Genomic DNA, 19211 nt, shown 5'->3' with positions numbered 1-19211 from the left:
CCATCCATCCATCCATCCATCCATCCATCCATCCATCCATCCATCCATTTTTAACATCGCTTATCTTGTTCGCTTATCCTCGCGGGCGGTGCTAGAGCCCATCCCGGCTCGGGCGAAAGTTTTTTGTAACACAACAGAATTCAGTTTTTGAAACTGATAACCTCGAGGCAAATTCAACTAATCCATCCAGCACAATTAAATTGGTATGAAAATGCAAATAGAATAAAACGTCCCAAACGTCTGGAATGCTTCCTCGTCGGCCATTGTGATGTCGGTCATCGGTCAGACGCTACGACAAGGAATTTCCTACCGAGCATTCCTGTAAACTCGAATAACAAAAGCGTCTTATTTAGAGTAGTAGGTCAAATTTGCTGTAACAATTGCACAGCGCATGTAAACATTTGCTGCGGCAGCACATGAGTTTGACCTCTGACAAACGCAAGCGGCGGATCTCGCACACGGCCGCTTTGAGCGGGTCAAACGGCTCATGAGACACTCGGGACTGCGCGAATATTCATTACAGGAATTTTGATGGCGTCTAGAGACGTGGAAATACAGCCAGTTCTTGGAAAACATGCCAAGAGAGGGACTAAGAGTATTAAGACCGAGGAGCTGGCTCCAGTGAAATGAAATGATGGAGGAGGGGGGGATTTTGGAGACACTACTGTTGTTGTTATTTATCATGCTGCATGCTTTTGCGGAGATGAGTGGGAATGAGGATTGTTTGCACCGTCAGGTATGCCAAATAAAATAAATCCAAAACTGGAAAGATGAGAACCTGAACTGACATCTTCCCACATCATCTCCATGGTCAAACATGTTGAATGATTTAGACATGGAAAAAGGGGGATGGTTGTTTTTTGGAGGGTCACAACACTGATACATTGATCTCCATCAACTCAATTGGCAAAAAATTTTTTTTAAATAATCTGAGACCATGTGGTTGCACAAATGTGCACATGATCCCGCCACCACCATGCTTTACGTTGTTTGATTTTTGATAATGAGCAGTGTTGTGTTTGCACCAAGTCCCTTTGGAATGACAAAATTAATTTATTTTATTGGAAATTCTTTTATAACTTTTTCTTATATCATTTAGAGAGATCCTTCTTATGCTGTGAGCCACAGCATCCAATTAGAAGAGGGTGTGTGCATTTATGCAACTACATAGCCGCCGTTGTTCAGTTTTACTTCCCTTCTCTTAAGTTACAACCAACTTCCAAATGTTTAACTCAAAGTGGGCTGTTTTTAAACTTAACATTTTTAAAGGGTGAGGTCTCAGTAATATTTCGAAATTATTTCTTTGTCTCATTTTTTCATATTACAACTACACTGCATTAGCACAGGGGTGTGTAGACTTTTTATATCACTGTATTTATTCTTTACAATGGTCAGCCTCCATTTTGCACTTAACAAGTAAGTTGAAAATTGACCTTCAGAAGTTACGTGAGTGAATCAATGTTTTTTTTGGTTAAGTAACTCGTTTCTACACACATATTCGTTAATGTCTTTGAAAGCTATGACTTCACAAAACTGCTCCACTTATTCTACCACTGTTATTCAACTACTTAGTTGTCACATTTGGTTCTTAACATGTTTTTACACTTGGTCTCTAATTCAAAATGGTCCGTATTATGATTTGAATCACTTCTGTGTTGTGCTTTTGTCATTGAAAAGAAATAATATTTTGCTAAAAGCAATGCTTCCATATTTTTGTGGCTACATTCACACCTGCACACACACACACACACACACGAAACATCAACGGCGACTGGATTAGAAAACACAGTGTCGTAACATTTATCTAATCATTAGAGGGGAATCACACAGGGTTCATCCAGCTCAATAGCTAATAGCGGGTGGGTTATCAATGAAATTATAAATGGATCAAATGTTAACGGTCCGATAGGCGACAAGCATCTAAAACAGCAGCGGGAGCAAATAGAGTAGGTTTAGAACCATTAGGAGCCATTGACGAGTTCCTCGCACATCCTTCACTTTGCTTCCTATCTCACGTCTCACCTCACCCCTTTGGGGTCAGAGGTCAACCAGCTCAAAGTGCTATCAGCGCGTGGCAGGTTGCAGCGGGCATTATAAAAGACAAAAAAAAAAAGGAGAGGGGGGGGGGATGTTTCTTATCGGAACTTTTTTGACCCCTCATTAACCTTTGCCGTGGCTTTGAGAGTGATCGCCTGTCAGGAGGGAGGAAAAATCCTTTACAGCATCCGGTGGCTTCCCTCCGTGTGCACTAGTGATACGCTCACATTCGACGATCTGTCTCCTCAAGGTGTTAGCAGATTACTGCTTAAAAAAACATTTTGATCAATAAAGCTTGGCCTGCCTATGAAATGATAGTATAGTGTCCTATAATTCTTCATATTTGGGGTATTTTCTGTCAAAGACTTGTTTTGGTCAAAAATACTTCACCATTTAGAAATCATGGAACTGCTTGTGATTTGAGAAATTAGATCTCATATAAATGTAGATTTTTGGGGAAAATAAATCAGAGAAAATAAACGTGTTGAAAATTCTCCACTCACCTCAGTAAACATCTTTCTTAATGGTGTCATTTTTTTTTTCTTTAAAACAAAACCTCCAGTCTTCATCGGTGTCATCAATATAAACACAGAGGATCATCATACAATGATCTGGAAAAAAGGCAAGCTGTAAGCCGGCGACATGCCTGCAATGGAGATGAGTAATTAATTGGGTTTAATTGAAATTCTTACGACACTTGAGGTGTATTTCATATACTCATGTACTTTACCTCGGAGAATATGTTTTTAACCTTGTTCGAGTTGAAAAATTTCCAAGAATGTCTATTCTTCTTTATGCAGAGGTATCCTCGTTCGCGGACACGTCTGCTCTTTATGACTCATGATTCAGCTAACAAGTTTTTTTCTGCAATCACGGTACTTAAAAGCCGGTGATTTAGGAGTATATTTTTATTCCGTGACCAAATTGCTAACTCTATTTTACTCATTGCTAGAGCTCATAAAGGTCTTGCTGGCTCTGGACTAGCAGGAAGGAGTTGAGCTGCAGGCCAGGAGGAGATGGGCAGCCATTTCCAACCTGCATTGTTGTCATCACTGAGTTACATCGCACCACTGTAGATGTCTGATTAGTGCTCTGGTGGACGCTGACTTGTGTGTGTCCTCTTCCTCCATCTCTCTTCAATTCTTAACATTTTTTGTAACTTAGAAGGTGATTGAATAAGCCTTCTGTTTATCTCGTCCATTATCGCCCAATCAGATCCACTTGACTTGTGGCCCCAATGGCATGCAAACACCGAGATGAGATTTCAGCTGATTTCCAAAGAAGTCGGGAGTCTGATTGGACTAATTATACCAGTGTGTTGCGCATCATCTCACCACTATTCTGCTCCAATATTTTTCATGACCTCCACTGTGTGCTTCTCTGTCAGACTGTCTGTCGGACCTGGTCCTGCTCTGTGCTCCTTTTTTCAGGTTTCCTTGTGCCACGCAGCTGTCGATTTTTTTGATCAGTATAACTAGCTATCAATAAGCTATCAATAATTTGTGCTTCTTTTTCATGTTCTTGATGCATGATGCTGTGGTAGCTGATGCCTTTTGTCGTTTTGTCACTTTTTTCAGGTGGGCATGCTTCTTCACACCATTTTTTTTTCAGGTTAGGTTGACTAGCATCGAACCCCAATATATAGCAGAGTCGTGGGACAGCGATGCATGACATGATGGTATAAGTTCACCAATGAGTCGGAGTGCAGCCTCCACTGTCTTGTTTCTTTGTTGTATTACCTTGTAGGGCCTCCCATGATGAGGATATTGATCATAAGCACATAAGAAATTTGCGGGAAATCTGCAAATAGTAGAAAAATCATAGACTTGAAGCAGCACCCAAAATGATTCCTGGATAAAATGTTATGGTCAAGATGAAAATGTCAAAACATGCTATGTTGACATTTTAGACTCGATAGGTTTTTTTGATTCATTTTTGTCGTCTCTGCAAAACGATGCAAGGAAAAGTGGAATGGCAAGCATGTTTGTCAAAAGAAGTTCTTCCCTTCAGGTTTGACTATGGCTCTGACCTTGCAGTTAAAAAAAAAAAAAGGATAATTTGCACTTGGCATCACGAATACCTTCATTTTTTAAATACCATCAAACTCATTTTTTAATAACCAGACTGCTAAAATGACCGTTAGCAGGATTACACACACACACAGACACACGCATGCACACACAAACATTCCTGCGTGAAACTTTGAAGGGGTGCTGGGGCCAAAGAACAAATACATTAAGTCTTTCTTTAAAAGTAGGAGAGTAATTAATAAAATAAGATTTACTTCAGATTTACTATTGTCCAAATGTTCGTTTGGGCTGATTTACCGCATGAAGATTTAGACACTTGTGTTGTTTTCGAATAAAAGACAGATTGAGCCTCTTGTTTTAAAATGTCTCTAATTAGCTTCAAATAAAGTTCCTATGGAGCATGCTTTCCTGACATTTTTGAAATCCCATTTACAGCACAAGCCATGTTTGGCATAGAACTTTCACAGCTCAGATAGATTCCAATGTGTCAGTCAGAAGAAAGGTATAATATACATATATATTTTTACAAGGCATTAAAAAAACAAAACAATGGAACACAGTGAAGATGGAGAAAATAAATAACAAAAAAAATGGACACCCGTCCAAAACTGACAAATCATTTTGTCATTGTCAGCATGAATGTTAGGGTTTCCATGAGAAATAAAAATAACATCAAGAAAATCCCACAAGTCCAGCTCAATTATTAAAGTTTGATCAGTAGCACCGCCACTGTGTGTTTCACTTAGCCAACTCAATGCCTCACCAGCCATTCAGGAACTTCACCGCCCAGAACTGGTTTCTGGTGAATTTATCATTCATCCGTTTTCTACAGCGCCTTTTCTCCTTCGGGTTGAGGGTGAGCCTCAGCTTGAGGCGAGAGGTGGGGCACGACTGTATTTGGTGACACGCAAACTTTTCACACCAAAAGCATTTTCTCCAAACCTTCTTTTCTCTTCCTTCCTCCTGCGGAGGCTTTGTGTGGTCTGAGCACTGTCTTGCGCGGAGGGGGTCACCCCGGAGCCTCTCTCACACCTGCACCGTTTATAACCCCTACGTCCCCTTCAAGAAATCTACTGGGGCTTGTAATCTCTATTGTGGGAGCCATTCAGTGGAAAAACTTCCCAACCTCACACCGCCCTGGCCTTGCAGGGGCAGAGGGTGTCTCGGTGTGGGGCTGCCAAATTCCAACAGTGATGCTCCACAATCACTCTCAAGCAGGAGGAATGGAAGTTATTCAAGCCTGCGGGCTGACAACATTTTTATCTTGTATTTGTGTGACCTTTAAAAAAAAAAAAAAAACTCTATATTATACATGGTGCGCTCCCTGACTCGTCACTTTTTGATGTCTCGATAAAACGACATGCGAAATTGCAAGTGACATAGAAAAGAAAAAAAAAAAACATTGTTTGAGGGCAAAAGTTGCCAAATAAAGCAATTCCCAGCAAACTTTTATTTATTATGACGCTCTTCCACGTCGGTGCGGCGGCGTTTGGGTGCTCTCGCCGCGCTCAGATAGCGCAGCAGCACCGCGGGATTAAGAGGCAGCAAGATTGTTAAACATGTCAACGTGTAATTGCACGATAAGGCCCCTTCGGAGGCATTCACTGGCCCAGTTGCTTTCTCTATTCCGCGCTAATCTCGCCCGCCACATTCGCTCTGTGCAATCTGTCTCCATAATCTTCTGTGACAGAGCAGTGCAGGCTGCTGCCTGTTTCCCCCCTTCTCTTTTTTTTAGGGAAAAGGGGGAGGCGGAGACGTGCAGAAAATATGCAGAGGCGTGATAAAGTGACGCTAATTATCCCCATTTAGGACATGGCAGTGCAAGGGATCGGGGCTTTAAGCAAACGGGAGCCCTAGCAGGGAATATATCAGTGGCCTGCATGCATACAAGATAACAGTGGCGCACATTTGCAGAGATTTATTGGGAATGGTCAACGTTCAAAACACATACATATGCTTCCCCCCCCTGAATTGAGGTGTCACTTACGCGGGTTAAACGTGCCACGTCTCTTACGAAAAAGACGCTCAACGGCTCCAAATATTTGCTTCTTTTTTTTTTTTTCAATCCACACCAGGTTCAACGCCATTTTCTTACACATATGCGAGGCCTCGCAGCTTTAATTGACAAGTCTTGATCATCAAGTGTGAAACAACCAAGCCGCCCTTTAACGATGGATTTCACATTAATTGATTTTTTTTTTTTTAATGCATAAGTAGGCATAAAGTTACCCTCATTTGCATGTATTAGTCTTCAGGCAATTATAAAAAACTAGCATGTAAATGTCAAAACCAGCTGCAGGCCTGTCGCAAAAATAATGACGCAATGCACTCAGTTTTCATTATGAAAAAATATAGAAAATGATTATCTAATTGGCATGAGCGTCTATTAATATCTGGGGGGAAATTTGAAATAAAAGCCAAATTGTCATCTACGTCTCGATAGAAATTGATAGTCAATCACCCAGCATGCAATTTGTTTCCCGACTTTTCCCACCTTTAAAAGTTGGCCCAGTTGAAATTAATCATATTTGAAATACCATAATTATTACCTATGTCACTTGCACATTGAGTTTATAATTACGACAGTGTTGGGATCAAATTAAAATAGACTAAACGGAACAAAGCATGTTTAGCTGCAAATGTATTGGGTTTTTTTTTTTCTTTCAATGTAAAATAGTCCTTTTTTAAAAACACCATGATGCAATTGATCGTCTATTTTAGGGCACTATTCATTGACCCTTTATATAAAATCAAACATATACGTTCTTATTCTAGGTTAATATAACAAATATTTGGCCTAAAGGTTTGAACGTTTTTTGAAATTTATAGTCAAGAGCAAAATAAAAATAAAAAAACTAAAACAAACAAACAAAAACTTAAAGGCCAGTTTGAATAAATTACCAGGAAAGACAATGAAAAATAAAGTGACTTACCCCCGCTAAAGTAAAAAAATAAGAACAGAAACTTATCTAATACCGTCAATAACATTAACAGGTGGTTTGTCATATGAGGCCTTAATGATGATATTTATTGAGGACCCTGCAAGAAAAAGTGAGTACAATAATTTTGGCCTATTTGCACTGACAAGGAAGCAAGATAGAATGAAATAAATAATTATTATAATTTAAATGCCGCAAAATAAAAGTTGGTTATCACAAAACATTTTAAAAATATAAATATTTTTTTCAGATGGAGCAATTAATTTTCGGAACGAGCAATTAATGCCGTTGAAAACCTCGTGGCATCCATGGCTTACAATTTTAAAACATTTGAAACATTTTCAGATTCAAACAGTCATTTTTCGTAATAATCCAAAGCAACATTTTGTGAAATTTATTCCATTTTTTATCATTGCAGTAGTCAGGGCTTTTCACTAGCAGAAAAGCACATAAATTACAACAGCACGTTGCCAAGTCATCCTTCTTTGAAATATTAAAATTATTCACAATTGTACAATAATAAGAATGGAGAGTATTACAACAATAAAACCAGGGCTTGGAACACAAACGCTTTAAATATTAAAACGGGGATTTTTTTTTGTACCCATTTCTTTTAAAGCACTTTTTGTATTATTGTAATAACATTTTTTAATAACTTACAGTAAAAGGAAAAAATCGGGGGAGCCTAAGGTGCACCAGGTGTAAATTAGACTGGAAACGATGATATAATACCATGATAACCCAAAAAAATCTGCAGTTTTATGCCCCCTCCTCGAGAAAAAAAAAAAAAAAGCGCCTTCATTTACACGTGATAAACATTCTGTACAAAATACAGGTAGTTCTTGCAAGGTAGGGGGCTAGAAAAGAGGTAAATATTTGGTTATGTGTTCCTTCGCACTTCCAATGATTGGGTTCGAAGTGGATTAGATGTGTGTGAGCGGGACCGTCCCGTTTACCCCGGCCGCGGCGCTCTGGTAATGCGCCGGCAAAGCGTGCAGCCGGCTCTGCATGGCGGGGTCCGCCGGCTCCCCAGTGGGCAAGTACATGCTTATCATCTCCCTTAAGTCACCGGGACAGGGGCCCCGCGCGTGGGGGCCTCCGCTGACCGGCGGGCTGACGCTGGGTTCGGATTTGACAAGCGAGCCCAGCGTGCCAAGTGTACCCATGGAGGAGGAGGCAGCGGCGGCGGCGGCGGCGGCTGCGGCGGCGGCGGAGGAGGACGACGAAGAGGAGGAGGACGAGGAAGAAGAAGACACGCCGGAGCCTTGGTGCTGCGTGTAGCTGAGGGCGCCGTAACCGGACGGGGAGGCGCTCATGTAGCTCTGCGAGTTCGAGATGGGGCTGTACTGGAGCGAGCTCATGTCATAGCGGTGCACGGGTTGCGGGTTGTGCGCGTGGTGGTGATGGTGGTGCGCGTGGTGGGCGTGCGGGTGCGCGTGGTGGTGCGCGTGGTGGTTGAGGTGGTGCGCGCCCCCGCCCGGGTGCTGGCTGAAGGCGAGGTGCGCCTCCTGCATCATGGCAGCGGCCGCCGCGGCAGCAGCCACCTGGCCCGGGTAGGCGCCGTTGGCCCAGCCGTTCATGTGCGCGTAGCCGGAACCCGCGGATCCTCCGTGGGACGCACCCGGGCTCTCCAGCCTCTGGGCCGCTGAGGAGGACCCCATGGCGACCCCCAAACCCACTCCTGCGCCGCCGGCTCCGGAGAGAAGACCGCCGGCCAGCGAGTACTTGTCCTTCTTGAGGAGCGTCTTGGTCTTCCGCCTGGGCCGGTACTTGTAATCCGGGTGCTCCTTCATGTGCATGGCCCGCAGCCTTTTGGCCTCGTCGATGAAGGGCCGCTTCTCCGCCTCGGACATCACCTTCCACTCGGCCCCCAGTCTCTTGCTGATCTCGGAGTTGTGCATTTTGGGGTTCTCCTGCGCCATCTTCCTACGCTGACCGCGGGACCACACCATGAATGCGTTCATGGGCCTCTTCACCCGCTCCTGGCTCGCCTTGGAGCCCGCGTTGGGCCCCGTTTGCCCCCCGGCCGTGTTGGTTTGGGGGCCGGGGGAGTGGAGGTCGGTCTCCATCATCATGCTATACATTCGAGCGGCGTGTTTGGAAAAACTTCAGCAGCGAGAAAAAGCAAATTCAAAACAAGTCGGGTTACCAGATTGGCTGCAAGAGTCTTTAAAGCGCGCCAAAGCATAAGCAATATTCCCACAAGGGCTCTCCAAGCCGTCGCCCTGCTGCCTGCCTGCCTCACATCCGCTGTGACAGAATGCACACTGGAGCCACTCGGAGTTGACAAGTTGCTTGCAGCGGCGGCCATGTGACGCGCGCACTGACAGCACTTAAATCAGGCGCGGGCAGCCAATCAGGAGCAAGCTGGCGGCCCTCATTTGCATATATTGGGTCAGCTGACTCCAGAAGCGCAACACAAGTGGGATGAAGTATAAGGGGGGTGTCGGTCGCTCCCACAAATAACATAAGGAATTCAACATTTCCAATGACTGCGCATGGTGACAAATCAAGTAAACAGCAGCAACTACAACAATAATCAACTTTGGGTTCACTCCATTCTTAAGTAAGTGTTTTGTTTTTGTTTGTTCAAAGTAGAATTGTTATTGGACGTCTAGTTGGCATTGTGGAATTGGACCATACATCATAGCAATACGGTTGCCAAATACACTTGAAATCAAATTGTGTTTGTTTTCAGAGATTTCACAAAAATGTACAATTGAAATTGCCATTTTTATACATGCACCTCAATTTTAGGGGTAGGGAGAGCTTAAAGCATGGGTGAAGCAAGTTCCTGAATGAGTCTCAAGTATTTGGGTTTCTTTTTAAGAATTCACCAAACTGTTGATTTGAACCATTTTTTTCATCTGTACTTTTTTACATCCATCCAAGGGTCACAGGTTGGTATCTTTTATTTTTTATTCTTACAGTATTTTAATGTAATTTAAATTTTTGGATTGTATTAGGATCCCATTGGCCTTCATTCGCAGGTAAAATGGTAGGGGGTAGATAGATACTGTAGATAGCTAGCTAGCTAGCTAGCTAGCTGGACAGACAGACAGACAGATATTTGGCAGTGCCAGCAAAATACCAACAAAATAATATTAACTTTAGATTTGATTTGTCAATTGTATCAGGGCAGTGGGCATGCAATAAACCTTAGTGAGCAAACTCTCCCAATGTTTTTGAGCTCCTGGAAATGAAGTCACGCTACATAAAACAAGCGCTTGCAATTTTTAAATTGTTAAGGCCATTTTTTTTTTTTACAAACTTCTTAAATTAAAACAATCTGCAGACACTGATAGTGTATTCCATAGGCCAATCCTTTAAAAACATACCATCATCTATTTAAGGGTATACAAAAAGTATATATAAGTTAGCAGCGCATGGACACGAACAGAACACTGCATGAGGTGCTGGATGGGAACAAGTGTCACTGCCCACTGTATTGTTGGTCATGTACTTTTCTAAAGACAAGCGACTGATGACCTTTGCCCTATTCCAATCGACCAATCCCTAGAAGTGACTCCATTGAGTCCACTATTTTGAAATAAATAAGAAAACAAGTCCACTTCTTGTCTTGACACTAACGACTTAACCACTATACAGTCATTTGAGGTTATCTTAATATTTACTCTTATATGTCACACGATGAAAGGGGTCATGCAATCTACATGGACAGGAGAAAAACAAAAATCTCAACCAGTTTATGACTGACTCTGCTGCGTTTGGTGCTTACACCCCATACAAGGCACTCATAGTACTTTTGGAATGTCAGTGTTATAATTAGATGTTCTGTTTAGGTATACCAGACAGAATTATACTAAAACATATTTATGGATCAAATTACACTGGTATTTACACATAAAAAAAAAAAAATAACATTTCAATTTCGGTAGAACATAATAAATCTTTGGATGAGTCCACAAACAAATGTAAATAAAACGACAAGAATGTCAAATGACAACTGTTGAGGAAAGGACACAATGCTGGGATTGAACCTTTAGGATTGATGACAAAAGCACCCTGGGGGGCAATCTTTACTCCATGCTGTCATGGCTGTGTTGCGCACAACGTAAAACACACACACGCACTTAAGGGGTGATCTAACTTTGCCCCGAAACAACATTTACGCTAAGTGAAAGCATCACAGGACGGCAAGCACAAATCTTCCTGACATGTTGGAGGAGTCAAACATTTAAACACAACGTTAATAAAAATACAAATTTCGCGTCATTAGTATAAAAATATATAAAGAGCATCCCCTGACGCACAACACAGCCAGAAAAAAGCAAATAAAACGCTGGTTTCTGCGCGCCAATTCCTCCGCGTCTGCGTAAAAGTCATTTTACGCGCAACACGGGTAGCGGCAAAATCCGACGACGCCTTTTCTTCCCCCCCTACTTACGCGTCTATCTGCACGTCCACTTCCCTCCACTGCAGCCAAAGCGGGTAGATTTCCTCAAATCTAAATGTGGCACCCTTCCCCAAAAATTAAGCGGCACGACACGCGCATGCACGGCCGCAATCGACAAGCTCGAGCGGTGCCAGGGGCATCCGAGCTGCCGCTCCCCGTACAACAGCCAACAGCACCGCGCCACTGTGGGCCAGAGAAGAGAAGAATGACAGTTTTACAAGCACGCACGCACACACACACATCCACACGTACAAAAAAAAAAGACTATTCCAAGTTATTGTTGCTCTCTGGGGGGGAAAAAAAGGGAGGGGGGCGCTGCTAACATGACGGTGGCGGGGTGGGTGGGGAAGGGGGGGGGTCTTTTTTTGTGTGTTTGGTACAGAACAATAGCAAACACTAATAAATAGAGCGATTGTGGCTCTCCAGGATGATTGGGCTCGAGCTGCACTGGGTATGATAGGCAGCTGTGCTGCATTTGAGAAGCCGGGGGAAAACTTGATGAGCAGCCCCCCCCTAATATCCACCTCCATGACAGCAAGGGAAAAAAAGTGTCTTGGATGGGCTTCGGCGTTAGCCCTCCTACCCATCCCCAAAAACGACAATGATCCAGGAGGCATTCCTATCAATCCTTATCTATTCCAAATTCCGTTTACATGCACAGCTTGCAAACATGTGCTTGTGACAGCCTCACGTGCTGCTAAGTGCTTCACGACCTTCTCTGCGTGTGGAGACACCATGCAGGATAGAAAGAATCCAAGTCACCGTGAATTGCTGTTGGTCTTTTAATGCACTTTCAAGTCAAACTGTTATTATTTTTAAAGTCTTGAAATGACAGGAGAAATTGAATTATAGTAACGATTAGTTCCCGGCTCAAACTCTCACTACACCTAATTACAATAGGAAATATTTGAAACCATGTTTTAACATTATTAATGGTCACTGAGAAGTTCATACAATTTAAATAAAGCAAAATTACTCAGCCTGTAATAGGGTTAAAAAGAAGGTGTTTGCGGAGTGAAAATGTTATTTAGTGATATGAGGGGAATCGCAGATTTGCCGATGTGCGCTTAATTAACTGTACAGGTCATGTTTTAAGTGCATTTTACCATGATAAGTGTATAAAAATAAAATAAAACTGTATTTCCATCGATAGCACTAAGAACTTTGGATAGATCTTTTTTTAAATAGAAAAGCAACCTTATTAACTCTAAAGGTAATGGCAACTATAAGTCAAACACAACAAGCCAAAAGTTTGAGAACATCCATTTTTTTGTCTCTTTTAAACAAAATTGAAAGTCAACCAGTTCAAGTCCAAGGAATCATTTGAAATGGTACAAAAGTACAGTGGTGGTGACCCAAAACAGTTGAGAAGTGTAGAAAAGGCAGAATGTTCAGATGAAATCTAATCAATCTGTTTTGGGATGAGCTGGGCAAAAGCAAGCAACCTACAAGTGTCAAACATTGGAAGAATATTTGATTTCCAATGTAGAATACATTTAAACTGCATGAATTTCATTTATTTATTTTTTTAAACAGAAACATTGGGTTGTTGTAAAAGTTAACACAAAAATGCAATCCTATCTTAAATTTAATTTTCCATTTGTTACATCTGAAAAATACTATCTACACCTACCCTCATCAGGGTGTACAATAAAAATAAATATGATGGAGGTGTGACATCCTCATCACCCAATTTTAATGGAACCATTGTAAAATATAAGAATGACCTCTCCTATACTTTGATAAATCACATTTATTGTGATGTCACAGGGATCTTAGCAGCTCTGTTCTTTTCTTAACACTCCTTGTTCGGGCCGCACCTTCTATCGGAGTTCCTTTGCTGCTCTCTGAACTGAGGTCTCGCACAATTTGCAGATGTCTCATCAACTTCATGTCAAGTTCAAACCCAGTTTTCCCATTACTAATAGCCCTGCTGGCAATAATTCAATGATCACAGCAATCGATTGATTTATTTTTTTCCCGACAAGCAATAACACATTGAGTAATTTTGAATACTTGATTGTGTTTCCAATAAAGAGTTCCCGGCATAATGAAATGCAGCAAGCCCCCTAATAGAAAATGTTAAATGAAAACTTGTTTTGGATCATATTTCATGCAGTTGTGAAGAGTTCAATCTGAATGCGGAGAAGGGATGTCACCACATCTTATTTACAGTTACTCCATAGATGACAGGCGCCCCGACTCGGCACGCTCAGGCAGACGCAAAGCTCAAACTGCCGAGGTGCACCTGCCTTCCGCATCGCATCGTAACGTGCCATTCAAATCCGGGCCACTCTTGTCTACGAGCAATTTGTTCTTTTGTCGCTTCCGTGCGCTCTATTTTCATCTGGTACGAGGGCCTGATGGAGTGGTGAGTCAAAGGCAGGATGACATGACGACGATGACGGCCAGGAAGAAGTGAGTGGGAACACAAAGAGGGAGGGAGAGAGATGACGAGGGAGGCCAATGTCAATCCGGCGGCAAACAGCAGTGGATAATCATGGTCTTTAGGAAAACACTGTGTCCATAATGCTATTACCCAGGATTACCTACTCCAGCAGTGCGGGCGAGACTCTCTCCACAATGTGCCACAGACCTTTCAGATAATCATCTTATCACTGGTGACAAACCCACAAGAAACAAATCTCATTATTATTCCAAAAAAGGAGGGGCTGCGCAGCATGTTTGGATGAAGACGTCAATAGGACCAAACGACGGAGGGACCTCGCAGGAGGAATGCCCCTCCAAGTTGTACTTTTTGGAATTCTGCTGAAAAATTCCATGCAAAAACCTCACATCCGATTGATTAACTCGCCGTGTTCGACTTTCTCTTTGGCCTTTTTCAATACTTTTATTTTGAAAAAAGGAGCAGTCACGACAAGGACCGTTTTGAGAAGATGACAAACAGACGTAAGCAGACTCGTGTTTAAAGATGATTTATGCAGCCTGTTTTCAGTAGAATGAGGAAGTGAAATAAAGTCAACTTTATTTTCACAGACGCAAAGTCACAAAGTAAGAATGGGGAAAAACAACACATGACTGGAGGCTCAAATAATTTGAAATGAAAACAATCTCAGCGTAGCGGCAAACATTTAAGAACAAATACAATAGAGCTCAAGACTTTACATGGAGTGAACTGGGAAGAATAACAATCACTGTTTTACAATTTATTGGAAAAGTGATATCATTCTGGAGCTTAGCTCAAATTCGTACTTTTGTCTGGAAAAATAGGCCTCCAGAATTCACCGGCAAGATGTCAGCGTACCGCAGATGGACCTTAGTTCAGTGAGCATCAAAGGATTCACCGGATGTTTGTACTTTTTTTTTTGCAATACTGATTTCTGATGAAGGAGCAGACTCAACAAGGGCCATTAAGAAAAATAGATAAACAGGAAGTTACAGGACATACGCATCACAGTAAGAGCAAATTGAAAAGAAAACCTTGACAAAATGGGTATTCCACAAAAGGTAAGGTTCGATATTAAGGTAGGGTTCGATATATAACTAACCCTCTGAAGTGGAATGTGTGGAAAATACACCTCTGAAGTTGTGTTACACGGGAGATAAGAGGTCCTTCCGAACCTTGTTTTGCTTTTTTTCAAAAGTACCATCAGCAGGTGCAATTTGGGAATTTGCCAGACCACACTGCACAATGTTGAGCACTCTGGTGGACCAAAGTCATGTTCTTTTACAAACCTTAACAGTTGGGCAACTGAAAGTACCGTAATTTTCGGACTATAAATCACGTTTTTTTTCATAGTTTGGGTGGGGGGGGGGGGGGTGGGGGTCGACTTATACTCAGGAGCGACTTGTATACATATATATGTTTTTTTTTTTCACTTTTTTGGGCATTTTATGGCTGGTGCGACTTATACTCCGGTGCGACTTATAGTCCCAAAATTACGGTAGACTTCTTTAGACCAGCTAAAAGCAGGTCTAAGTTGCAGCACAGGTGGAATAAAGCTATGCATGGGCAAGGGGTGTGGACGTGTTGTCACACACAGATGAACCTGTTTCGAAGTGAGCACATTGATGAAATAAACGAACTGAAGAAAACTCCACGCATGCACACTGGTAGACGTTATGCTAGGTTTGCACAGTCCTCAGTGTTAAAAAAGTGCGCTTCCTGGAAGGTGTCACACCAGCAAATAGTCCTTTTTGCTTTATTCTACAATGATTCTCCACTTCGCCCATTTTTAAAATATATATATATATGGGCACGCTAGCTCCTCTTCCAACCAGACAATTAGAGCCGAGATTTTATGGAGCGTCTTTGGCTATCAATTAGCCATATAGCATTACTTCCCCAATTGGTCGGTAACAGGCAGGAGGTGCAACTGGTAGGTGCTAATAGCGTCTCCACGGTGATGGAGGGTGGGAGGGCGGCTAAGGAGGAGAGGGGTGCAAGACAGTTCGCTAACACATCTCTAATTAGAGCTCACAGTAAGTCATTACCGATGTAATAGGGTGTAACACTAATGGCTGTCAGGCCAAACCCTTGCAAACAGCACAGGGGGGAGGAGGGCGGGAGTCTTTTAAAGTGAAAGAAAAATGTATGGAGGAGAGAGAAGCGGAGATGGGAAAAAGGGCGAAGCATTTTGAATCCACTTTTAAGAACAACAGTCAGACAAGGTCAGAGCCCATTAGTGCTCACTCTATACTCACGCCACCCCCAAAAAATCATCGTTTTTCAAGATCCATAAGTTCACGGGTAAAATATGGGGGTATGAGATTCCAGACAGCGAGGTTGAGTTGAGGTACCAAAGGCGGTCGCACAAATTAACCACTTAGGCACTTGCACTGCCTTTGTAGCACAGACGTCCTCAGCCCATTTGCTGAGAAAACACTTTTGTGCTTTTTGCACCTTTTGGCTACTAAATTGCCGTGTAGCTATAACAACATAAACAGGGAAGCTACAAAGTATACACGAAGCAAAAATGCCAGGTTTTTGTGGTATAAAAACTATGTGGCCAAGATAAAGCCCTTTAGAAGTTTGCCATCAAAATTTAGCCGATAACGTCCATCCATCTTCGATATCGCTTATCGGGGGAGGACACCGTAAACCCGGAGAATAAATCACGTAAACAAAAAGCAACATGTTACTTCACAGACAAAAGAGTCTGGATTTGAGCCCCCAATCTCCGAACTCTAAGGCGGGTGTGCTGACCACTTGGTCCCTGTGTTTCCTGCCCTATGAGTTGAGCAACTCAAATGAAAAACCAAAAGGTTTTTGAGAGGGGTAGTACAAACAAGTAAGATATTGTGGTTGCTAAGACTTTGCCAAATCAATCATTTTTGGGGCCAATCTCTGATATCATTGCCTGAACCCAATAAAATCTGTTTACACCAAAACCACCAAATTTTAACACAATGCAGTAATCCCTCGTTTATCGCGGATAATTGGTTCCAAAAAGCACCCGCGATAAGTGAGATCCGCAAAGTACGGTCACCAACAAGAAGTACTGGGCAGGCTAACGAGTTAGCGGACAAATACTAATTCGCACACGAAAATGGGCTTCTAAAGGAAAGTAAACGAACATTTGGAGCAATACTACATTGTCCTAAAGGTTTTTTTGATTTGGAAAAATAATCCGCGAAGGAGTGAAGCCGCGATCAACGAAACGCAAAGTAGCGAGGGATCACTGTATATACGATTGGTTTGTTGTTCCAAACTTGTGAAGACAACATAACTAGTGCAGCGTTCCACTTGTAGTGTAGCTATGCTAACAAAAGTAGCATCAGTTTGGCCTTTAAGGAAATTGCAGGACTTCAATGTGTGTGCGTGTCGGACGGCAGGCCGGGATCGTTGTCAGTTGTCAAAGTTAGCAGAATGTGAAAGAAGGTCATCATCCCCGGGAGGGCCCTCAAGTCAAAGCATGCCTTCCTTTCACGTGCCCTTTAGCTCACCACGTCGCCATTTAAGACCTCACCTTATTTCCTGTGTCCTCCACCGCCATCTTGCTTCCTTTTGCTCCTTGCGGTGCATTTCATTTGTTGACGACTTCCAAAGACTGACCTGCACGACGGAAGAAGAAGAAGAAGACAAAAGCTTGACTTAGCCTCGGCTAAAATCCCCACGGGCGCATGCTTTATAACTGTAATTAGAAAATGAATTTTGCACAAATTAGTCAAATAATAAAACAGAAATGGCACTTTTGGCAGATAAGGCAGGTAATAAGTGTATTAGGGCGTTCACTCAATGTGTGCGGTGCAGCGCAGATACATATCCAATGGGCGGCAGCACAATAACACACTATTCTTATGTTAATCAAGGAGGCCATTAATGTTTACATTGGGAATCAGGCCTTCCAAAGAAGAGCCATTCAATTCTTGTTAAACGAGTATAATTAGTTTCCTCTTAAAGCCATATTCCATTAACTCACAGGTGGATTGCATCCCCTTTTCTGCTTGGTTTGTGTATGATAATGTGATTTAAAAGCAAATTACATATTCAGAGCACTTTCCCAATGGGGAAAAATATATTTTAGATGCCTCTGTAAACATTTAAAAATAATTCTGTACTATTGATTTATGCATAAATTCATTTTTAGCTATAAACAGCTTATAGGAGATTAGAGTTTGAATGGCTGTAAAATGACACCAAACACAAGCAGGGGTGCTCCAAAACAAATCTTAAAGTGCCAAAAATATTTATTTCAGAGTTGAAGGTCTATTTATTAAGGTGTGTCAGGCCACACAAGGCATTAAGAATATTCAAACGTTACAAAATAGGACCTTTAACATAAATTAAAATAAATAGTTGAATAAAACATCATTTAGGAGAGTATTTAAGTAGATTGTGCATTTTACAGTAAATTGAAACACAAAGAAATAAACAAATATGCAGTGAGGCATCACAATTTGAGTGTGTGGAATAGGATTAGTCAGAATAATCATTAGTAATCATTAAGAAGAAATACAAATTAATAAGTGAATCCAAATATATTAAAAGAATAAAAACTGTAGCCAAATGAGTACACTAAATGTTACTCATACCTAACAAGAATGCGCACGACTTTCAGTAGCACAAGTTGTTGATTCATACATGGTAAGCCTCACTGATTAATTTATCCTAAAAGACTAACAACGCATTCTGACCTTGTCAGCAATGCCTTCTATTGGTGATTGGTTGTCTCTCCTCGCGCGTGGTGGTTTCTTAAAAGTCAAATTTGAACAACAAGTTGGGTTGTTCTTCTCAGACTGCTGACTTTTCTTCACAGATCATTCCACTCATGTATTGAAGTCAGGTCCAAATATGACATACTTTTTTTTATAATTGGAAAAGGAAATGATAATTTGGGCGTACATTTTGGTATCGACAAAAACAAAACAGAACCGATCCAGACACACCGATCTAAACGCATCTAATCCCGGCCACCGACAGCCATGTTTTCACTTGGCCGTCTTTTAGCGTTGCGAGTACACTTACGATTTATATAGGTAGGTAAGCTTCACATGTGTTGCACACACACACGCAGACTCACACACACACGGAGAATGTAATGGATAGGAGGAGGCTGAGGGCGTCTGTCAGGAGCGACTGTTCTAATCAGAGCAGTGGGGAGAGAGATAAAGGAGAAAATAATGAGTGTGGCATCGGGCCTTTCATAGCGCAACAAAAGGCCACGGGATCAGATAGACACACACAATGTGGAGAGGAGGAGGAGTTGAAGAGGGGAGAAAGGGAGCGAGAGGGAGGAGACTGTGTGTGTGCATTTGTGTGTGTGTGTGTGTGTGCGGACAAGGAGCGTTTGCTAATAAGCCATCCTGCACTGTAACAGTTTTAGG

The 19211-nt window shown here is 42.1% G+C and overlaps 1 protein-coding gene across 1 annotated transcript; it reads right to left on the bottom strand.

Annotated features, from left to right (window-relative positions):
* Window positions 1-7929: 7929 nt before the first annotated feature.
* Window positions 7930-9475, bottom strand: sox1a (SRY-box transcription factor 1a). The gene is given in 6 exon segments (XM_061287182.1): window positions 7930-9101; window positions 9104-9147; window positions 9149-9246; window positions 9249-9383; window positions 9385-9433; window positions 9435-9475. Coding segments are annotated over 6 exon segments (1539 nt in total).
* Between the last annotated feature and the right edge of the window lie 9736 nt (window positions 9476-19211).

Source organism: Syngnathus typhle, linkage group LG9, assembly GCF_033458585.1.
Source record: "Syngnathus typhle isolate RoL2023-S1 ecotype Sweden linkage group LG9, RoL_Styp_1.0, whole genome shotgun sequence".
Classification (NCBI taxonomy): Eukaryota; Metazoa; Chordata; class Actinopteri; order Syngnathiformes; family Syngnathidae; genus Syngnathus; species Syngnathus typhle.
This window is presented reverse-complemented; position numbering and strand designations above follow the sequence as displayed.